This window comes from Danio rerio, chromosome 6 (genome assembly GCF_052040795.2).
Source record: "Danio rerio strain M-AB ecotype USA chromosome 6, GRCz13ab, whole genome shotgun sequence".
NCBI lineage: Eukaryota > Metazoa > Chordata > Actinopteri > Cypriniformes > Danionidae > Danio > Danio rerio.
Window position 1 is genome coordinate 24,298,272 of NC_141026.1, and position 23,354 is coordinate 24,321,625.

Genomic DNA, 23,354 nt, shown 5'->3' on the forward strand with positions numbered 1-23,354 from the left:
CAGTTAGTCTACAGCTAAATTCATAGTTAATTGTAGACTAAAGAGCGCTAGACTTTTTGCGTATTTTGCTGGCAAGAAGCCGCGCCTTCGAGAAGTTGACGTCGGACGACAGGAGGAATTTGATTGGATAACGCAATCTTTCCGCTTGGCGCGAGGTTGAACTGTCGATTCGCGTCGTTATGAGCTTTCGTGCTCGGTGTTTCTTTTATGTTACTTTAGCCGGAAATGTGATATTTGGAATTAACACAAATAACATCGGAGTTTAAAATATTTATGGCAACAATGGATTCGTCGCTCTTTCCTCTGGCTGTTGTAAAAATAATGAACTCTTCCGGAAGTGTCTGCAACAGAAGGAATTTTCATGCTGGAGTCCTACAATCAGAAGGCAACCCCCAAACCCAAATGCACCCGAAACGTAACAGACTGAAACTAGCAAAAACGTACAGAACATCGGATAATATTGTCGGGAACAATCCCAGCCATGTAACTGGGAGCTACGAATCGACTACCTTTTGTAAAGGAACATTTTTTACAGATGCTGTAAGAACTACTGACGATAAAGACAACTTGACTCAGAAAGAACACTTTTCTCAAAGAGTGCAAAACAGCAATAAGGTGACATCAAAGAGGACGAGTAATAATATGAGCGTGCAGCTCGTCTGCACTCCTGCAAAGAGAGAGCATGCCTCTAGTGACAGTAGTTTAAAGCCAGCCATTGATCATTTTGGATCTAATAAAGAGGGGTTGACCAGATTTTTACAAACAGAGATAGATGATGGGGACCACTTGATAGATCAGCCAAAAATGAACATTGGCCAAATCCAAGAGACCTCAAAACATGATCCTATCCAAAACTTGAGGTCCTCAAACAACAGCACGTCTTCATGTAGAGAACCACCCAACGTCAGAACCGTCAAAGAAATGGTGGGTTAGCTTAAAGATGTCACACTGGTGTAACAATATAATTTTCTCACAGTATTGTGCATCAACTCTTTATTTTTGGAATATCTTCTAAAAGTGTTTTATTTTACATGGCTGTTTTATTGTCCAACACGTTACATTACAACTTAAATTTGCATGTTAAAATAATGTAGTTAATAATTTTATTATGTAATCATATATTTTTACATTTTAATACCCTCTACTGTGTAAAAGATGCTAAGAATTTATTCTGACAGCATTACCTATTTCAACACAACAGATTGGTTGGTCTTCAAGTCAAAAAGATCAGGTTTCACTCTTGTAGGATTTAAATTGAACTATTAATTTATTGTTCTTTGTACAGTGCTGTTTTTTTATTGTTGTTTTTTGGCAGAGGTTGAGCTGGAGAAAGGAAATTCCCAGTGAAAATAGCTGTGAGTTGCTGAAAGACATTCAAAAACTCAATTTGCAGTTTCCTGTCCAAAGGTTTTTCACCCTTCTTCTGAAGAAGGGAACTTCATCTATGGAGGAGAGCTCTGCTTTAGGTAGGCAATTATATTTGCAAATGAATATAAATGGTTGTTTTTTGTTTAAAATAATGATCATCAGGACAAACAGTCTTACGCAACTCCTTGCTGAAATCTGCCTTTATTTTTTTAGAAGCAGAAATGTCTGAAAATTACAAGCATCATTCAGATTATTGTGTTCAGAGGAAGAGAAAGCTGGAGCTGGAGGATCAGTACAGGACATACAAACGTTACAGAATGAACAAAGGAATTAGATTTGCCATTAAGGATTTTGAGCTATTTTCTGATGTTTTGGTCAACCCTCATTCAAAGTACACAAACCGACTGAGTCGAACAAAGTGCAGACAGCAACAAACTACATTCTGTGCTATAGTCACTGAACCAGTACAAAATGACTCTGTTTATCAGAACCAAAGGCTAAGAGTGGATGATGTTCTTTGGACAGATAAATATCAACCTCAGCAGTCAAGTGAAGTCATTGGAAACTCTGCATCTGTACGGCAATTGCACAGGTAAAAATGAATCACTGTAATATTACAGCCTATAGTAACATGGAATGTTAACCAAAAAAAATAAGTTTAATTTAATCATTCTTTTTCATACAACACACAAACATGTATCCACAATTTGCATAATGTTGGGTTTAATTAGTTACAAAAGAACATAGTTACTGTAATTAAACTACTTTTCATTTTTAGATGAATTTAACGGTCCAATTTAAATAAATTCAGAGAAGCAGGGTAATTGTAAATGTACTAATTAAACAATTTAGCTAAAAAATAAATACATAACTTTTAAATATTAAAAATATTAGATTTTGCTAAATGGATTTGCTAAATTTATTTACATAGCACATTTCATACAGAGTGGTTGTTCAAAGTGCTTAGCATGAACAAGATTAAAAGAAATATAAAATACTAAATAAGTATAGATTCCTCAAGACAATCACATATGCTTAATAAAGAAATGGAGAAACTAATTCATTACGATCATTCATCCATTCATTTTCTTTTCGGCTTAGTCCCTTTATTAATCCGGGGTTGCCACAGCGTAATGAACCACCAACTGATCCAGCATGTAACATCCACACACACTCATTCACTACGGACAATTTAGCCTACCCAATTCAACTGTACCACATGTCTTTGGACTGTGGGGGAAACCGGAGCACCCGGAGGAAACCCACACGAACGCAGGGAGAACATGCAAACTCCACACAGAAATGCCAACTGACCCAGCCGAGGCTCAAACCAGCGACCTTCTTGCTGTAAGGCGACAGCAGCACCTACTGGGCCACTGCGTCGCCATTCATTACAATGTATTTCAATAATTTTATTCAAGACGAAAAACTTGTATATTGTTTACATTAATTCCACAAAGACTTACACATTTCAAGTGTTTATTTCTGTTAATTTTGATGACACATAATGAAAACTCCAAATTCTGTATTAGAAAATTGGAATATAACTTAAGACCAATACAAAGCAAGGATTTTTAGAAATCTTGGCCAACTGAAAAGTGTGAGCATGCACACAGCACTCCATACTTAGTTGGGTTGCTTTTGCCTGAATTACTGCATCGATGTGGTGTGACATGGAGTCGATCAGTCTGTGGCACTGCTCGGGTGATATGAGAGCCCGGGTTGCTCTAATAATGGCCTTCAGCTCTTCTGCATTGTTGGTTCTGGCATATCACTTCTTGCTCTTCACGATACGCCATACATTTTTTATGGTGTTAAGGTCAGGAGAGTTTGCTGGCCAATTAAGAAACGGGATACCATGGTCCTTGGACCAAGAACTCAGTACTGTGTGCAGGTGACCTGTTGGAAAAGGAAATCTGCATCTCAATGAAGTTGGTTAGCAGCAGGAAGCATGAAGTGCTCCAAAACGTCCTGCTATATGGCTGTGTTAATCTTGGACCGCAGAAAACACAGTGGAGCAACACCAGCAGATGACATGGCACCCCAAATCATCACTGACTGTAGAAACTTTACACTGGACCTCAACCAACATGAATTGTTGTGTGCCTCTTCTCTCTTCCTCCAGACTCTGGGATCCTGTTTTCCAAAGGAAATGCAAAATGTTTTTTCATCAGAAAACATAACTTGGAGCACTCAGCAGCATTCCAGTCTTTAGCCTATGCGAGATACTTCTAATGCTGTTAAAACCTGTCTCGGATACGTCTGTACATGGTGGTTTTTTCACAATATTCAAATCTTCTGAGATATTGAAAATGGGGTTTTCATTAGTTGTCATCCAAATCATCAAAATTAAAAGAAATAAACACCTGAAACATATAATAATAATAATTTGTATTTATTTAGCGCCTTTCCAGAGTTTAAGGACACTTTACAAGGAATGCAACAAAAAGATAAACAAACACATGAAGTCAAATGTAACAAACTGGAACAAAAAACAAAACCTTTTTTCATTTCGCCAATCACAGCTGGCTAAAAGAATGGAAAACAAGAGCAGACACCGAAGAGAGGAGAAGACGACAAGATGAAAGAAGAATGAAAAAAGAAGCTGCTGGTGACTTACCTGCGTATATTTTCACTAAAATATAATATGGCAAGTTTTAAGCCTCTATTTTCTTGTTACTGACAAATGTTTCTAAACATTTCTATACCTGTAGAGTCCTGGGACTGTGGTGATTTTGTGGGTGATGCTGTATCCATAGACCAAGTGAAGGAGCTTTGTAACACTGTGCTCATTACTGGTCCTTCAGGAGTTGGCAAAACAGCTGCCGTGTATGCCTGTGCACAAGAGCTGGGATTCAAGGTAAATATTGTAGTGTTTTCTCTTTTGCAGCTCACTGACTGTCTATTACAACTAGCTTTAATGACGTGTTTCTCACAGGTATTTGAAGTGAACAGTTCAGCCCTGCGCTGTGGTCGACTCCTCCTTTCTCAGCTGACAGAAGCGACTCAGTCTCATCAGATGGACCTTGAGAGTATTAAACCCTCAGCTGTCGAATCTGAATCTGGGGTCATTAACCAAAGCCAAATCAAACCTGCTCCAGTTTGTGAGTGATTTTCCTTGATAAAAAGGCTATAGCTAATTAGATAGATTGAATCTGAAAGGATTGATTTTATCTTCAGCTTCCACAGGCAAGGAAGCACATAGAAAAGTTACTACTTCACCATCTAAGGAGACTTCAGTTTGTCGAAGTGATTCCCATAACATCAGAAATCCACAACCAGTAAAGCTCACTCGCTTCTTCAAGTTGAGTAGCAAAAAATCTCTAGTTAAAACATCTGATGGTCCAGAACGCTGTAAGCATGGTAAGTGCTTGTGGCTTGTTTAAAAAGTATGTGGATAAAGATGCCATTTAAGAAATAGTTCACTTACATATATTTAAGATAGATTAAATAACTTTGCACTTGTGTAATGATGCATTCAGTAAAACCATGGATGGATGCTTTTTATAAACATATTGCGGCAGTTAAGTTATTTCATTATTTATTATTAATAATTCCAAATCTAATTACAGCTACTGTTGAACCAGATAGACTTCAGAAATCGGGATCTGGGTGTAAAAGTGAAAGAGGCAAAGAGTCAGCCTCTAAAAATCAGAGCCGTGCAATCCCTGTGTCACTAATACTGTTTGAGGAGGTAAAAAGTCGTTGTTGTTAAACTGATCAGATAACATGCTTCATGATTTGAATAAATGAATTATTATATGATTTACCCCGTTCTACTTTTTGATGATAAATGTGCTCCCCAGGTTGATGTTATTTTCCCGGAAGATGTTGGATTTCTTACAGCTATTAAGACTTTTATGAGCACAAGCAAAAGACCCATAATTCTGACAACCAACGGTAAGCAACTTGTAATGGCACTATATGCAACGAAACATATTGGTTTGCTAAAATCTTGCTTACTCGTAGACCCATTATTTGGAGCAAGACTTAAGGGGCATTTTGACGAAATCCATTTCCGCACTCCTTCACTGGTGAGAACATGCATTTGAACAGTAATCTAAGCATATCACATTCTGATGAAGTAATTCTATATTTTTTTAACTCAGCAAACCATCAGGAGCTATCTGCAGTGTTTGTGTGCGGTGGAGAACATGAAAACTGATCCAGAATACATGGCCTTTCTGCTGTGTCAGAATAAGGGGGACATCAGGCAGAGTATTCTCCAGCTTCAGCTCTGGGTCTGTAGTGGTGGAGGGAGCACAGAACTGCAAATTCTCCAGAACACACTCAAAGTGAGTTGAATTGACATCTGTTGACGTTTTAATAATATTTGACTAGATATTTTTCAAGGCACTTCTATACAGCTTAAAATGACATTTAAAGGCTTAACTAGGGTAATTAGGTTAACTAGGCAGGTTTGGGTAATTAGGCAAGTTATTGTATAACGACGGTTTGTTCTGTTGAGTATGCAGAAAAAAACAATTTGCTTAAAGGGGCTAATACGTTTGACATTAAAATGATTCATAAGAAATTAAAAACTGCTTTTATTCTAGCTGAAATATAACAAATAGACTTTTTCCATAAGAAAACAATATCAGACATACTGTGAAAATTTCCTTGTTCTGTTAAACATAATTTGGGAAATATTAAAAAAAATCAAAAGGGGGTTAATAATTCTGACTTCAACAGATTTGGCTTCAGCTTTGACTAATCTAATGTATATGCACAAATATAATATTGTATAGCCTCCTATTAAAATATGAATTTAAAATATAGATTTGTGAGGCGTGTACTTATATTTCTGGAGTACTGTATGTATATATATATATATATATATATATACATGTATATTTTAGGGCTGGGCGATTTTTCAGATTTTTTTCGATTAATTCGTATTTACGTTTTAAGACGATTTAATTTTGAATCAAATCGGGAAATCGCGATTTAAAAATATATATATATATATTTAATACATTATAATGGCACCAATGCGCTTGGGTTCACTCTCTGTATGAAGCAGGAAGCACACCAGAAGCGCTTCTCGGCGACGCGCCGCGCAGCACCACGCAGCGGCATGGATTTTAGAATTTTAAACAGGTTTCTATACACACACCAGCGCCGACCAGCCAAGATTCATGAAGCAGTTCATATTTCAGCCGGCCCACAGAGCGCCATCTGATTAGTTTCATGTTAAATATCATGCGAATGTGTGCGTTTGGTGTGTGATAGTTTAAACTGTCATGTGCGCGCCGTGTCGCGGCGCTTCTGGTGTGTGACCTGCTTGACTGCCTGTTAAAGCGTGAAGTCATGTAGGATTTTACTTGTTGCACCCCTGTGTGGATTGTCAAGACATTCCCTCATCAAGTCGATAAACTCGATCTCAACATGTATGAAGGACGTAAAATCCTGCCATGTGAAAAACTGCACCGATCTTTTGGTTTGAACACGAGCAGAGGTGAGGGCCTGTAGCAGTGAAAATGAAAGTACCAGCCCCCATGACATTTTTTAGCGGACCTAATTGAAAACCAGATCAGGCAGCATAATACAGAGAGTGGAGCTAAGCGCGTCAAATGATCGGTATTTAAAAGGGGGAAAAATTACAATTAATATTAAATATAATAATATTAAATATATTATTTTATATTAGACACACATCTGGTGCTTTTATTTGCTCCTGCTATACATCCACAACTTCACACATTGGGTTAAATTAGGCTTTACAGTTTCCATGTTCAGTCCTTTACTTCCACTGTCTCTTTTTAAGAAAAATGCAGCATCCTTACAACCTGTCATTTAATCAGAAGACAAAGTCAAAGCCGAGCTGACAGCCAATCTTTCCTAGGCTCAGCAAAACTTGCAAAAAAATACCTCTGTATTCCTGCAAGTGCAATATTTACACAAATATTTCTTATTCAAATCTTCAGCAACACTATTTAACTCGTGAATTTGTTTTACATTTATTTACACCTTGACCGATTTTTGTATGACATGGCTATTAAAAATACAATGTTCCTTAACCAGATGGTTTTTCAAGTTACTTGAATGTTACTTCAGTCATGTTGTTGTAATGTTTTGAGAAGACTAGTAGTAAAAAAAAAAATCGAAATCGTGAATCGGTCAAACTTTATAAAAAACCTACATTTTTTTTGTTTGCTAAATCGCCCAGCCCTAATATATATATATATATATATATATATATATATATATATATATATATATATATATATATATATATATATATATATATATATATATATATATATATATATCTGTGTTAACTGTGGTTGGCCATTATTTCAATTTTAAATGGATAGACCACCCAAAAATGATTTCCATTATTTACAAACTCAAGTAAATGACATTTTCACAATTACTGTATGCATCTTGTTTGTACATCATGACATTAACTTGATATCATCAAGCATAAACCGGATGTACTATGACTCAAATTGATTGGTAATAGATATTGATTTACTGGGGTGATGTGGATTTTTGTCTCAGTGACTTTGTGTACTTTTTATTTTATCAGCATATCTAAACTTTTTCCAAAAGATAAAAAAAAATTGAACACAGTTAGTCTTGTATTTTGACTGATTTAATTTTTTTTCAAATCAAACCAGCAGTCTCCAAGTGTGTTGGTGATGATAATGATATTCAGTTGCAGAGATTCATAAATAAAAATTGATTTGTGCATTCTGTCTTAAACTCAACAGTGTAGATCATGGACTGAGCTGAAAAATAGCAGATGTTTGGAGATCCTGGCAGAGAAAACCGGAGCTGGTCTACTGTACTTTATCATCGGAAGTCTTTTTTCACCCAAATTCTCGTCTCAATCTTTTTATCTGCAAGAGTTTTCAAATCCCAATACTAAAGGAGAGAAGTCAGAAGGCTTAATGTTACAGACTTCCTCAAATGTACATGAGAGAAAATCAGCCTGCAGGGGAAAAACACACAGGCCAAAAACTATTTCTTACCCATATTCAGTCAAGGCTTCAGATCCCTCGAAGCAAACTAACAAATTGGCTTCTGAACCTCGTGCTCGTGGACAAAGCAAATCACTCATATTTCAGCATGTGTTGTGCATTGGAAGTTTTTTCGACAACATGTCTTTTGTGGATGCTTGCTTACAAAAACCATCTCTCAGTAGAACTGAACTTTGTAAAACAGAAGCTCTTGGTTGGATGGGCGCCACACTGAAGGATAGTTTGTTAGACTTGCAAAGAGAAGAGCAAATCAGACAATATTTTGAGAATTCCTCCCAGCTACTGGCTTTTGTGGAAGTTTTGAGTTTCCATCGCTGCCAGACTGAACTCTCTGGAATCTGGACAGAAGCTGCAAGACTGAGAGAGAAGATGTCTTCAGAGAGATGGGAGCAAGTGATGGCTTCCTTTTCTCAGCCATTTGGCCAAAAATACCTCGCAACGTGTCACTGCAAATTCTGTGAACCTAGGTTTGTCTGTATACGTATAATTCACTTAAAATGTAAGCTGTTGTCATTTCCTCATCCCACCTGTTTCTTTCTGCTGCTAAACAAAAATTATATTTATATAAAAAAAACTTTTGTTTCCATCATTTCTCCTTTTGTGTTCAGCAGGAGAAAGAAACTCATCCAGGTTTAAATCAAATGTACGATGGGCAAAAAAATGTGTTTTCATTTTTGGGTGAACTATCTCTTTTACCTTTATTTATGCTGTGGTTAAGTTCTTGTGGTATCTGATTTTTGACTCTTGTTACAGGGTTGCCCAGAAGCACAGGGAGTTAGCATCCATACTGAATTCCAGCAGAAAGATCTGTTGTCTTCGTAATAAGCGTGCTTTTTTCATGGACTACCTGCCCACTCTGCGATCAATCTGTCGATCAGAGAGAATTAAAGGACAGCACTCGATTAGGTATTTTTTTTTATCATCATGCATGGTTATTATACAGCCAAGTAAGTGTACAGTTGTATTTTGTGCACTTCTTTTCATAGGAAAATATTGCAAATACATAATATTTTGTATGAATCAATGTTTTTTCACTATGCAAGATTTGTTTTTAAATAATATTGTTCACTGTTAGCGCATGTTATCCAATGCATTAACTAATGTTTTCAAAGGAGACCATGTTGAGGGCTGGTGCTTTGTTATAAATAAGTGATTTTATTTCTTTTTTACAATTGTGTATTTGTTCAAGCAATGTTTTCTTTTTCTTCTCTCTCTCTTTGTCCTGTCAGACGTTCACACTACCTCTCAAGCCTTCACCTACCCAGAAGCACTTTAGAACTTATGGCAGTGGATTTCCCTTGATGTGTGACTGAGCTGGTGCAGTAAATTTTCTTCAACTTTTGCGTGGTTTTCTGTATAGTTAAAGGGATGTGAACTTTCAGTTTTTTATGTTTCAGAAATATTTTATTTAAAGACTTGTAAAAGACTGTTTATGGCATCTTTGTGTTTACAAAAAGCCAAATGATGAAACTATTAACTGTTTTTGTTTTCCGCAAAGAGCACATCCTATACACTGGAAAACAGTTGAGTTTGCTTTAAAGTGAGTAACCCCATTGCTTTTAAAGCGATTTAGTTGAATGTGTGCATAATTATAAAAACATACAAGTTACAACAGGGTTACTCGCTTTTGTTATGGGGCAGGCCAGTTGCATCCATCTAACCCCATTTCAGATATCTTGAGGAAAGCCTAAAAATGAAGAGTAGAACGTGTAATAGCTGCAAAAGGTAAAATCAACTCCTCCTTGTATTTAGAACGTGAGGTCATTACAATCCTCATTAGTCAGGTGTCGACCTTGTCCATATATGTTTGTGTTTGTATGTAAACTCTTGGATGTTTGTTTGTTGGTGTTGAGTATTGAGTATTCAATGTTTAAACACTGCAGCTCTATTTATATTCTCATGAATTAAATAAAATGACTTTGAACAGATACTTTAATCCAAGGGGCAGTACACATTCCCTTTAAGCAGCAACAAAGGGTTAAGGGCCTTTCTCAAATTTCCAACGATGACAGCTTAATCTTTGTGGGGTTTAAATTAGCACCCTTAAGATAAACATTTAGCTTCCAACCCAGAGCAAGGTCTCTTAATAGAAAAAGACAGTTAGGCTTGTTGTATAAAACTAAGTGCCACCTTTGAATAGGGCTGTAATGACATGTAAAATACCATGTTGTTGCCATTTAACGTTTAAAGCCTGACTATGTTCCAGTTTAACACCCGGGTAAATCAATAAAGTCTTGGGTAATGAATTAGAAAAGTATTGCGTAATGTTTTACTCAATGGCTGAAGGAACTTCCTAGCACTCAGCTGATCAAGTCCAAAATAAGTCAAACAGTCATCTGGTGGTGATTCACTCCTGCAGGAGCTCAAAAAATGCAACAGCTTGCAGTAGAGCATCACACATCTCTTCCCCTTTATTCCTACTACTCATCTGAAAGGAGTTCCTGTGCTTTAAAACCAGGTCATGAGGGAAAAGAACACGTGGGTCTCGCTTCATCACCGAATCCGTCATCATCTTTCTCAGTGTCTCAGCTCCACTTGTCCGACAGTCTCCCACCATTAGGTCAAAATGGCGACCAACGGATATGCGCATCATGTTAAGGACTTTAGGGGGGCTTCCTGGTTCCCTGGCTTGAGAGAGTAAAGCAAATAGCATGGCCTCTACTGTGCGGAGATGGACCATGACTGGAAATAAAGATGTATTCTGAGGAGAGATACTTGGCTTTTCCACTAAAAAGAAGTCAGCAGCAGGAAAGCTTGAAATAACTGAAGAAATCTAGAGTAGACAAAGAATATACACGGTAATTTTAAGAGGTTATCCCAGTGCACATTCACTAAATAGAAGTAGAAATCAATATTATGACAAGGTAAACCACAACTCTTGAGGTAACACTATTTTGATGGTCCATTTGAGTATTCGTGCATAGACTGTCTGCTTAATATGTTGATACTGCTCCAACAGACATTTCACTCACTATAAGAAATTTTGCAGGTACATGTCAACTTAGAATAACTTTAAACCCAACCCTAACCCCACCTAACAGTCTACTTATAACCTAATGAGAATTAGTTGTCATGTAGATGCAATGTAACTTAAATTCAACAAATGGACCATCAAAATAAAGTTTGACCACTTAGACATGGAATGTCAAATTAAATTCCTGGAAAACCGTTCCAACGCTGCTCCAACACATTTAAGCTGCGGTCACACAAGTGTTTGTGCGAAATTTGGTTGTAAGGCACTACGAAAAGGGGCGGGATTAAACAAGATTATTAGACATTAAAAAAGTGAGTGATTTAAATTTCTGTCCAGAGAGGTCATGTTTTGATCCTCGATTGGTCTCACGCAGTCAAGTGATGCGATTTCGCAGGTCAGAGTTCACAAGCTTAAAAAAAAAAAAAAAAAGTTCACCAAGCTTGAACTTTGCACCACAGCTGACTGCAAAACTTAACGCATGAACCTGTGTTTCTAGTCTGACGCATTCACGCGCGTATGAATAGAAGTCTATGGGGAAAAGACCAGTGTGACCGCAGCTTTACCTGAAGGTTTCAAACAAGCTTGAAAGACTCAATTAGTTTGATCAGGTATGTTTAATTAGGGTTGGAACTAAACTGTTCAGGGCTGCAGCCCTCCAGGAATTGAGTTTGACATTCCTGACTTAGACATTTTGGCACATATAATTCTAATTATTTGTTTATCAAGATGGGAAATTACGATCAAAATGGATACAATTTTGAAAAAAACTGAACCTAAAATGTTTATCAAAAAAAATTGTGTTCTGCAGTAAACAAACAAACAAAAAACAAATACAAGATTGGTCTAGTGTGAGGATAAGGACATACTTCTAACCCTTTAATGAAAGCACATTATTAAAAATTATTCAATCACAGATCATTTTCATGCATTTTTTTAACATCAAAATGTCAGAAGAGTCAATATTTGATTTCTCTGTTGAAGCAAGATCTAATGCAATTTTTTTGTCCACATAAAACTGATGCACAGAACCAAGACTCCATCTTACAATTTGTTTATTTTTTATTTTCCAAGACGTGACCTTAAAGTCTCCATGAACCGGAAGCTTCGTTCGTTATTTATTTTATATTGTGAGTTGTAAATGACCAAACAGTGGAGGTGGATTTTTTTTCTACCGCAGGCTTATTGTATGCTGTAAAGAAGGCCTTTCATTCAGAAAGATCAGGAAAGAGGCTTTAGATAAGTTATTACAACCTAACAGACTCCTCCTGCTCACCATATCGGTTTGTTGTCAAAACTGACAGTTGAACCAGTGTGGTTAAGTATGTTAGCACACCCATTACCTCAAAATCAAGTAATCTGATAATTTAACTGAAAACAAACAGGAAGTGCATTTTGAGATTTCAATTAAAGAATAGAAGGGCAAACAGTTTTCTTAATGAAATGCACCGATGAATTGTTCACACACAAAACTGGCAAAGTGAGCTAACTAAATTGTAGGGTTAGTTTTGATTTCTTGGAGACTTTAATAAAGGAAAGGATTTCTCATTACTTTTAGTTTTATTGCAAAACACACACAATTAAATCGTTTTAAATATCAATCACTAATTCAAGTTCTTCAATCCTCAAGGATTGCAGGTTTACCTTCTCAGAACTAAATATTTAAACTCAATTAATATTAGAAACTTACATCTTCCAAATAATCAGATGCCAGATACGTGCCTTTCATAAAACTCTGGCACTCTGCTTGCTGCCAGTCGAGGACAGTTCTTGCCCGGTCCATGTGGGCCCAAGCAATTTTGTTTGTGCCACAAACAATGGATATGATAGAGCTTGCATCCTGCAAGATATCCAAGAACAAAACATAGCACAACATACATAGTTCATTCACAGAAGAAGTTCTAAACACAAATTTGCCCTACCTCCAAGTGAGCTCGATTAACATCTGGTTTTATAAATTTAGCCAGATGGACTTTCCCCTTGTTCCTCTTCCTTTTGTTATCTGGATTAAGAATGGAGTCGAACACCATGATGGCGCTCTTGTATTTCAGTAAGGGCACGTTAATGACACTCTCCAGACTGCTGAATGGTCCATGTCTGGTCCTGTACTTGACAATGTTCACCGATTTCCGTCCTCGCAGCAATTTAACCTGTTCCAGTTCTGACTCTGTGGCTGTATTGAGACGCTGGAGGATGACTGCACGTTGCTCTTCAGTGTAACATGAGTCCAGGGCTTTGGCATTTTCTTGTCTCAATTCAGGGGAAATGGATGCATTCGAGCTATCAAACTCTGAAAACATTATTTTGCTACTTCTACAACAGGTGAAGTGCAAGAATCGGAGTGCATAGTCAGGCAAGGAGCTTGGAGGAGGACGACTGAACAGACTGTAATGTCCTGCAATCAATCAAACATTTAATGGATTTAATCAAACAAGCGTACAAGACAAAACCATCAACATATCACATCACACATATTGCATTTTGTTCTATAGATTGCTGTATGGGTGTAAAAATACATTAATATGGATTGATCAAATGACTAACGATATGATGTATTGATTATTTGCATAATAAGCGGATACCTCCATATTTTTAAAGACGCATTTTTCTGTACTTTGTTTTTGGTAACACTACAATAACACGAATAATGATGTATTAAAATGTAAACCAAAAAATACTTTATTATGAATTAATAATGAGTTAATACATGCACTAAATTATGAAATAACTTTAACTACAACATAAGTCACAAGAGTTCATGTGTGAATAATGTCTACCTTAATTTCTTGTTAGTACATGTTGTTAATTAACATTTGAGTTTAAGCTAAATGTAACCAACATGAACTCATGAGCTGTTAATGTATAGTTATGTCATGACTGGGCCCACACGGAATCTGCGCACGCAGGTTTCTAGCCCATCATTGATTCTGTTTATTTGCTTGTGTAAAATGTGTGTACATTTATATTTATTCAATTTTCAAATTAATTTTAGCACAATTATTGACTAATATGAACATGTTCATTTAATTTATTTACAATATAGTTTGTAAAGTAATATTTTCTGTCTTTTAGTAGATATATAGAATACTTGCTTTGTTTACCAAATAAAGTGGATCTAATATAATTTGCATTGTAAACATTAAATACAAGTACAAAAGATATTACTTTGTAGTTCATATAGTAGGGTTTTATTTATGATACTCCCAAAATCATTCTGCATAAATCCGCAGATTTTTAACAAAATTCTGCGAAGAAATAGCAAAAAATTAATAGAATAGAATAGAAAAAACTTCTGTCTGTCCCCAATCATGACTTTACTAGGAGGGGCACATCACTATTAACTACTCACAAACTCCTGTTTAAACTGTTCATGTCATATGGTTCATGTTGACAACACTTTTCTATTGTTATTCACTGTAAATGAACTAGATGGATGTGCATAAGGAGTTCATGAGAAGTTAGTAGAATGGTAAAGTCACGATAAAATCCGATAAGAGTTCATGATGGTTAAATTAAGCATACTTATGTGGTACAATCATACACTAACAAGTAATTAAGGTATGTGACGTAGTTAAAGTTAGTTCATGATTAGCACATGCATAGACTAATCAGTAGTTCATAATACAGCAATGTTTAGTTTACATATTATCACATCATTATTTATATACTGTTATTGTAAAGTGTTACCCTTGATGTTGTGGACGACTTTGTCAGTTCATAAAAATGACAATATCTTAAAACTGATATTGATCTGCTGGAATCGAAATTGTATCCGAAAATTTTTTAGAGAGCTATTGTGTCACTGTAGAGTACATATTATATCGTAAGATATCATACCGATAGAAAGTAGCTATACAGTAATAAACAGAAATACAAGGCCAATGTTGCAAAGTTTGCAGAAAACTCCATTTCCTTAACCTCCAATTTTCAACCCTGCATGAGTTTCTTGCTTGTGCTGAAGATAAAATAAGACTTGATGGTCCTTGTATTCTTTCCCTACTAACGTTATGTATATCCAACATTAACAACATTGTTAGGTATATATTATCTAAAGTTGAGAAATAAACTCAAGCAGGTTGGCAGATTAGAAAACAATGACAGAATATACGAGCAAGATTATTCATATAGAACTATTCAAAAAGCTATTACTTGCATCTATGCTTGCATCTGCTGTTACCTTTGAGAACGACAGAGGACAGAATACCTTTCACGATCCACATATTTAATCGCCACACACTAGTGTTCGCTTTACATATGGGTATGCCTTACGCTCGTTGGGTTGTTGCCTTCAGTGGCCCGAGGTTGCGTTCTCGTGTGGAAACATGGCGTTTGTAACTGGTTCCGACTATATACAAGACGGGACAAAACGGCCTGCCTGGAGTTTCACTTTCGATCCCGAGAAGAATTTTTGACGTGATGTCGCCATTATATGAGGATATTGTGAAGTTTGTCGCGAATAATCTTAAATGCGAAATATGTTTTAATATTTTCACAAAACCCGTTACACTAGTTTGTGGCCATAACTATTGTCACACGTGCATAAAAGAATGCTGGGCTAAAAGCGTGAAAAGAGATTGTCCACATTGCCGGAAAGAAATAAACAGCAGTGCATTAGAGATTAATTTTACTCTATGCGACATTCTGGAGTTACAGGAGCTTGGTGGTTGGACATTCTGGGATATTCTGGCTGAAACAGACCAAGATCATAAAACCCAACATGCTGGGAGAGCAATTACAAAAGTGGCAAGTTCATGGTTTTAATCTTTAAAAGTTTATCTCAAACAGCCTAATAATGAAGCAAAAAAATGATGATTGAAATAACTGCTAGTCTAATATACCAGTGTCACCAAATGGGCCACTGCCCTGCAGAATTTATCTAAACCATAATCAAACTTACAAGGTATTCTTGAAACTTCCAAGCAGGTGTGTTCAAGTGAGTTGAAGCTAAACTCTGCAGGAACACTGGCCCTTCAGCACTGAGATTGGTGACCCCTGCCTTACACTGTAAATTATTTAACCGCAACTTAAAGGCTACTAGTTGAATTACTTTCACAGTGAGTTGTTTTACAGTAAATTACTATCAAAAGTAGTTAGTTTAGTTAGTTGGTTCATAGTTATTTTAAAAGCAAGTTATTGTATCATTTATAAAATAAATAACTGAAATGACAGCCATATAATTTGACTTACAGTAAATATGCCATTACTGTGATTTAATTGTAGGATGCTGTCGAAATAATGTATTCATCTGTATAGTTACAGTTATTAAGCTTAGTATCAAATTTTCACACTGTAAATTCTGTAAACACTGTTAGATGTAAAAAAAAAAAAGGTTACTTCAAAAGGTATAATCAGAAAATGTTTATAAAGTGTATGCATGAATATGAAGCACAATAGATAACACTTTACGATAAAGTATCATTACTTACAACTACGATTACTGAGCCTTATTACACGGTATCAGTGAACAACATGCCTATAAACAGTCAAAATATTTCAGCAAGTAGTAGGCCAAAAGATTTACATGTTAAACTTTTTTTTATATATATTTGAACTATAAAGATAACCAATTATGTTTTCTATCATTTCACTAATATGAAAACCACTGCAAAAACATTGTGAATATTCTAAAAAGCACTTTAAAAGTTTAAATATTAGTAATTATTCACAACATTTTTTGGCCCCACAATATTAATGTGCATGTTCATTGTCATCATATATTGAATTACTTAGTATCAGCAAATACATATTACATCAGATTACTGCAGTTTAACAGTTGCTGTAGAATTTCAAAGCAAATTCTAAAGTAATCGTTCACCCAAAAATTACAATTCTGCCATCATTTCCTCATGCTGTTTAAATCTTGTATGCATTTGTTTGGTTTTCTGAACACAAAGGGAAATAACTGGAAGATCTCCTCATTTGCCACCTTTAGAAAAGAAATACTACCACAGTAATCAATCTGTCTAGTCTGAAAGGTGATACAGATCTGAGTTGATACATTCTGGTTATCAGCAAAAAGATAATTCTTTCTTTCTTTTATACATTTTCCTTTTTATATACAAGTTTGATCCCTACCTTAAAAGCCAGATAATACCAGTCAAAAGACTATGCTGGGAAACCCTCTCTTAACACAAATAAGACAAAAAAGCAACATAGAATAGAACATAGAAAGTGTGCCTGTTCATTTAAAATAGGTATGGGTCTGTATATGATTCTGATGGTATGATAACCTTGGATAGAAATAATACGGTTTCATGGTATTGTGATTACTTCTCGGAAAAAAAGTTATTTTTAATGTCTGGGTAAAAAAAAAAAACTTTTATCCCCCATTGAACACAATATATTTTATTTTACAAAACATTTAAAATTTTTAGACCAGTAGCTTTTGATGTAGAGGTTCTTTTTCTGCTGGAGATAATTATTCATTCATTCATTCATTTACTTTTCAGCTAAGTCCCTTTATTTATCTGGGGTAAATAATATATGTGTGTGTGTGTGTGTTTGTTATACCTTAAGAACGGTATAACAGAAAAATTTGTCGGTTTTAAAACATTGACTTATCCAAACCACGGTAAACCTTAAGACTGGTTATTAGTTATGTATTATATTTTGGAATATACCAAGTTATTATTGACATGTACACTGTGCTATTCTCACCTGCTCATTAGGACAGTCTAATAAAACGTCTGGATTGGTTAAAAGCTGAGATCAGAAAAACAGAAGACATGCTTTCAGAAGAACTAGACTCAAAGAAGGATTACAAGGTAATGTTTTTACCACATGAAAATGTGCATACAGTTTGTATACAACGGGAAATACACGTTTAGAAAATAATAAATCATTTTGAATCATTCTCAGGATGGGTGTGATACTGTTCAGATGGATGGATCATCTATAGACAGTTATCCTACTTCAAGCTGCTATGCTGACAGAATTTATAGTCTGACATCACAGGAACAGTCGGAGGAGGTATCTGAAGATAATTACCACTGTAACTGAGGCTCTTCTTAAGTTCCTTTTTCGAATACTTTACTGATATTTGCTTACAACTTACTTCTTCGATGGTTATATTTAAGGTGAATTTAAGCTGTTGCTGACATATTATCAATTTTTTATAAAAAAAAATATCAATTTTTTTAAATAATTGAGAATAATTCATAAATACATGTCACTCTTTGATTGGATGAAAATCTCTGATGGGATGGTGCTAAATGATTGACAGGCAAAAAGTTCCTCGATTGTCCTTTAATTAGCTAAATGCCTCTTTTATTCTATCCATATTTTTGTGAGTAATCTCTGCACAGTAATTTCAGTAATGTATATCAGTAAGTAAGGTGATTTTATGTATAGCATTAAATAAAAGTCCATGTTTTGGTAAGGGATTAAGGCGGGGTTTTTTTTTTAATTGCTGTAATGAAAAAATGCTGAGAAACATACAGTGACTTTCACTTTCATGGAAATGGGCTTCTTATCAAAACCATGTACTGCCCTAGGAAGGTTCACTGGAGTTTGTAGAGGTGGATCCAGAAAATTCAAACACTCTTGAAGATGCTCATCTAACTCCTAGTGCAGAAGCTCAGCAGCAGAGCAGCAGAGCTGAGGGTAAGGTTTGTGTTCTAACTGTCATTTTCTTGCATTTGTATCTTTATGATATTTAAATTATGATATCATATATGCTCTTTCTTCCAGCTGCTCTTCCTGCAAAGTTTGTTGATCTTTCCTTCTGTCCTGAACTGGGAAACAAGCGGCTCATTTTTTGTCCAGAGAAACGCAGTTTGGCAACACGCCTGGGGCACCAAGGAAGAACTACGCATGGTCGTTTCGATGCCTGTCAGTGGATGGCGAATCAGGAATTAGGAGGAGGATGCTTTTATTGGGATGTGGACACAACACACTGCACTGGATGGGCTGTTGGGGTGGCATATTCCAGTCTGATGCGTAGGGATAGGTTGGGAAGAACTTCCTCATCTTGGTGTTTGGAGTGGAGCAGCGGGCAACTGGGTGCTTGGCACAATGATTTAAAGACTTCTGTTAAGCATCGTGTTCCTAGTAATGTGCGAGTAATTCTGGACATGGCTAAAGGAAAGCTGTACTTTCAGAGTTTGTGTGATAACCTGCTTGAATTGCACTGTTTTAAGGTCAGTTTTTCTCACCCTGTCAGACCTGTCTTCTGGCTGTATGGGTTAACACAAAACACCTTATCCTTTCCTAAACATTGAATGTTGGATAAAGGATAATAGATTGGAATAGTTTGTAGTAGTTATGCACTCCGTTATTTCAGAATATTTTGTTGAAATCAGAATTATTAGCCCCTCTTTGATTTTTTGATTTTTTTTTTAAATTTGCCAAATTATGTTTATTAAAGCAAGGACATTTTCACAGTATGTCTGATAATATTTTTTTTCTTCTGGAGAAAGTATTTGTTTAATTTGGGCTAGAATAAATGCAGTTTTTTATATTTTAAAAACCATTTTAAGGTCAAAGTTATTAGCCCCTTTAAGCTATTTTTTTGACAGTGTACAGAACAAACCATCATTATACAATAACTTGCCTAATTATTAGCCCCCCTGTTTATTTTTTTCCCCAATTTCTGTTTATCGAAAAGCTTTTTTCAACACATTTCTTAACATAATAATTTTAATAACTAATTTCTAATAACTGATTTATTTTATTTTTTGCCATGATGACAGTAAATGATATTTTACTAGATATTTTTCGAGACGCTTCTATTCAGTTTAAAGTGGCCTTTAAAGGCTAGGTTAACTAGGTTAATTAGGTTAACTAGGCAGGTAAGGGTAATTAGGCAAGTAACTGTATAATGATGGTTTGTTCTGCAGACTATCGAATAAAATCTAGTTTAAAAGGGCTAATAATTTTGACCTTAAAATGTTTTTTAAAAAATTACAAACTACTTTTATTCTTGCTGAAATAAAACAAATAAGACTTTCTCTAAAAGAAGAAATATTATTAGACATACTGTGAAAATTTCCTTGCTCTGTTAAACATAATTTAGGAAATATTTAGGAATTTTAAAAAAATAAAAGGGGGGCTAATAATTTTGACTTCAACTGTAAATGAACTGTTTTAGTTGCTTTTCTGTTTTTAGACGATTTTTTTAAATCACTTTTATATGAATTTTAATTTCTTTGTCTAGCACCATAAAGAGAGGTTTGCTTTTCTGTGTATGTGAAATTTGTGTGATAATAGAATAAAGTTTATAATAAAACCAGGATCTTTTAAAGAGTGATCGATCCTTAACATAATCACCCAAAATAACGTTTATAAGATAAGGAACATATTTGTAAATATTATAAGCAATGAAAGCTTCTACATTCATCCAAAAAGGTTGAGAATATTGGCAGGACCAAAATAAACATGAAATAGTTTCATTAAAGCATTCACAAAACAGCATTTTAACTCAATATCAATTTTAGATTTTTGTAGAAATGTTTTTGTAGGGTAAATTAATAAAAATTATAGTTCTTTAGCCTTATTTGTAATGGAAAATTGCATTACATAAAATTAGTAAATTCCTGTTATGTAATAGGTATCTTGCCATAAAGTCTAAATTTAAATAATGTCCCTTAAATATCAGCTCATCGCTAAACAAATTGTAAATAAAATTTTATTCATTTTTGTACAAGATATTGCTATTATTTCAAATAAAAAAAACTATGCGGGCAGAACTTCGTGGAGATTCTCAATTTTATAATTACAAATTAAAAAAATTCTAAAGCACCTATATGAGAGAAAAACCCATTGAGAGAAATCGGTATTTAGGGTATTAAAATTTAGACCACTTTTCAACTTAGCATAAATAATTTTTTAATAGAATCAGTTTTTTTTCAAAGAACTTTTGTCAGCATTCCATCAATTAGTTAGTTTGTGTGTTAAATCAACAAAAATAGACTGGGCTTATAGAAATACCTTCTGCTTTAAGGAGCTCTTCGTAGCCAATGGTACCTTTTGTGTTTTTTCAGTGATTGGAAGAAAATTGATAAATCTTTAATTATTTTATTTTCCAGTTACTGTATGTCACACTCTCTCTCTCTCACGGGAATATTACAAATGAAAAATTCAAAAAAATTACCCACTGGCAATAATTCACATTTGTTTATGTTAAAGTAAAAACCTGAGACTTTAAAAAAGGGTTCAAGTGTTTTTGTGAAGCGCCCTTCAAAAACAAAACAGTATCATCCGCTGACTGCCTTTTTACCACTTCAGTGTTTTCAATAGACATTGAAGGCCGCTTTTCTGGACTGTTTTAAGAAACTTCTCAAGACTCAGCTTTTTACCATTGTTTTTAACTTCGATTGATTATTTTTGTCAATTTAATCATTCAATTTTATTGTTCATATCTTATTGTCTTATTGTGATGTTTTTACTGTTTTTTTATTGTTCTGCTTTCTTACTGTATGCCTTGTAGCGCTTTGGGTCTGAGAAAAGCGCACTATAAATAAAATTTTATATAATAATAATTCATTCATTCATTTTCTCTTCGGCTAAGTCCCTTTGTTAATTTAGGGTCGCCACAGTGGAATGAACCACCAACTTATCCAGCATTTGTTTTAAGCAGCGAATGCCCTTCCAGCTGCAACCCATCACTGGAAAACATCCATACACATACATACAATATGGACAATTAGGCCTAGCCAATTCACCTACAGTATACCACATGTCTTTGACCTTGTGGGGGAGCACCCTGAGAAAACACACACGAACATGGAGAGAACATGCAAACTCCACACAAAAGTGCCAGCCGGGGCTCGAGCCAGTGACCTTCTTGCTGTGAGGCGATTGAGGTACCCACTGCGCCACCGTGCTGCCCTATAACATTAATAATAATAATTATGATTATTAGTATATTCCTTTCATTGAGCTTTCTCTAATATTTATATTTATAAGTTTGGTAGCTCTCGAAAACAGATAAAGGAAGCTTGAGCATCCCTGTCTGACTCCTCATCTCAAAGAAAATCTAGGAGGGATACTGTACAGTATGCTGAACAGTAATAGTATTATATCAATGACAATGTTATCTAAATTACTGGAAGTAAGTCGATAATCAATCCTAGATTGAGAAGATAAAAGTTTGTTTCTTCAAGTAAAGCATTCATGTGTTGAATGAGATTTTCTCCATAGATCAAACAAGGAAAATTTTTTCTAAAAAAGTCATTACATAGTACGGATTAAGGATCCCAGCTTAATGAGGCCATCTATCCAATCTATTATTCAGGACGACATGAAATCACCACCAAAGATTAGAGAAGACTTAAAATATATGGTTAACATGAATCACCCGATCACCTAATTTATCAAAAAGATCATTCATTCATGAATTTTCTTGTCGGCTTCTCCCTTTATTGATCCGGGGTCGCCACAGCGGAATGAACTGCCTACTTATCCAGCAAGTTTTTACGCAGCGGATGCCCTTCCAGCCACAACCCATCTCTGGGAAATCAAAAAGATCAAAAAGTTAAAATTGTAGTTTACATTTAAAATTCCAAGGGCAAGTAAAATGTAGTGTTGAGACATATCACATTCAGATCTTAAGAATTTCCATTTAAATCATTTTTTAAGTATAAACCCCAGCAGAATTAGTAATGCCATGTGATGACCACAGTCCCCACTGCAGCCTCCAAAATTGTACCTGACAAAAGTCTTGTCGTCAATCCCAGTTGTAAAAACAACAATTAATAACTTGACTTCTAATTGGAAAAGTGGCAGAAGGAGGATTTTTTAGATGAATCATCTGTTGAACTGCATCCAAATCATCACAGATACCGCAGCAGACCTGCATGGAACCCTCACGGACCCATGCAAGAATCTTACAGAAATCAGTCAAGTTTGGTGAAGGAAAAATTGGTGTATAGGTTTGGGGTTACATTCAGTATGGGGGCGTGCAAGAGATCTGCAGAGTGGATGGTAACATCAACAGCTTGAGGTATCAAGACATTTGTTCTGCGCATTACGTTACAAACCACAGGAGAGGGCAAATTCTTCAACAGGATAGCGTTCCTTCTCATACTTCA

The 23,354-nt window shown here is 35.4% G+C and overlaps 3 protein-coding genes across 21 annotated transcripts; 2 read left to right on the plus strand and 1 right to left on the minus strand.

The window, feature by feature from the left end:
* The first annotated feature begins 125 nt into the window (after positions 1-125).
* atad5b (ATPase family AAA domain containing 5b) lies at positions 126-10,608 on the plus strand. Of its 6 annotated transcripts, none has more exons than XM_087255009.1 (14): positions 126-924; positions 1,316-1,466; positions 1,582-1,960; positions 3,894-3,979; positions 4,083-4,228; positions 4,307-4,472; positions 4,558-4,731; positions 4,941-5,062; positions 5,175-5,268; positions 5,338-5,402; positions 5,478-5,663; positions 8,085-8,821; positions 9,108-9,260; positions 9,584-10,608. In XM_087255009.1, the coding sequence occupies exons 1-14, from the start codon at positions 274-276 to the stop codon at positions 9,654-9,656; spliced, it is 3,183 nt and encodes a 1,060-aa protein (XP_087111135.1). In that variant the 5' UTR covers positions 126-273; the 3' UTR covers positions 9,657-10,608.
* Positions 9,490-15,647, minus strand: tefm (transcription elongation factor, mitochondrial). 6 transcript variants are annotated; one of them, XM_087255806.1, is made up of 4 exons: positions 15,595-15,647; positions 13,248-13,720; positions 13,016-13,165; positions 9,490-11,127 (listed from the first exon to the last, which is right to left on the minus strand). In XM_087255806.1, exons 2-4 carry the CDS (start codon positions 13,623-13,625, stop codon positions 10,702-10,704), a joined length of 954 nt encoding a protein of 317 aa, XP_087111932.1. In that variant the 5' UTR covers positions 13,626-13,720; positions 15,595-15,647; the 3' UTR covers positions 9,490-10,701.
* A 55-nt stretch (positions 15,648-15,702) lies between these two features.
* Positions 15,703-21,803, plus strand: rnf135 (ring finger protein 135). 9 transcript variants are annotated; one of them, XR_015493615.1, is made up of 6 exons: positions 15,703-16,068; positions 17,994-18,089; positions 18,184-18,294; positions 18,819-18,927; positions 19,015-20,120; positions 20,370-20,554. XR_015493615.1 is itself a non-coding variant. In XM_087257169.1 (5 exons), exons 1-5 carry the CDS (start codon positions 15,742-15,744, stop codon positions 19,542-19,544), a joined length of 1,173 nt encoding a protein of 390 aa, XP_087113295.1. In that variant the 5' UTR covers positions 15,703-15,741; the 3' UTR covers positions 19,545-21,803. The 9 variants fall into 9 exon arrangements, 4 of the variants coding, with proteins under 4 accessions (XP_087113295.1, XP_087113296.1, XP_087113297.1 ...); XR_015493616.1 differs by having other exon boundaries at positions 19,015-19,758; XR_015493619.1 differs by lacking the exon at positions 15,703-16,068 and adding an exon at positions 16,245-16,329 and having other exon boundaries at positions 18,819-18,932; positions 19,015-19,758.
* The last annotated feature ends 1,551 nt before the right edge of the window (positions 21,804-23,354 follow it).

Coding starts and splice junctions, on each gene's coding strand:
- atad5b (XM_087255009.1), top strand. CDS start 274: ATGGCAACAATGGATTCGTCGCTCTTTCCTCTGGCTGTTGTAAAAATA. Junction 4,229..4,306: donor CACAAGAGCTGGGATTCAAG/GTAAATATTGTA, acceptor TGTTTCTCACAG/GTATTTGAAGTGAACAGTTC. Junction 8,822..9,107: donor TGCAAATTCTGTGAACCTAG/GTTTGTCTGTAT, acceptor CTCTTGTTACAG/GGTTGCCCAGAAGCACAGGG.
- tefm (XM_087255804.1), bottom strand. Junction 13,166..13,247: donor TTAATCGAGCTCACTTGGAG/GTAGGGCAAATT, acceptor GATATCTTGCAG/GATGCAAGCTCTATCATATC. Junction 11,128..13,015: donor CATCTGATTATTTGGAAGAT/GTAAGTTTCTAA, acceptor TGTCTACTCTAG/ATTTCTTCAGTTATTTCAAG.
- rnf135 (XM_087257169.1), top strand. CDS start 15,742: ATGTCGCCATTATATGAGGATATTGTGAAGTTTGTCGCGAATAATCTT. Junction 16,069..17,993: donor GGAGAGCAATTACAAAAGTG/GCAAGTTCATGG, acceptor CCTGCTCATTAG/GACAGTCTAATAAAACGTCT. Junction 18,295..18,818: donor CACAGGAACAGTCGGAGGAG/GTATCTGAAGAT, acceptor GTACTGCCCTAG/GAAGGTTCACTGGAGTTTGT.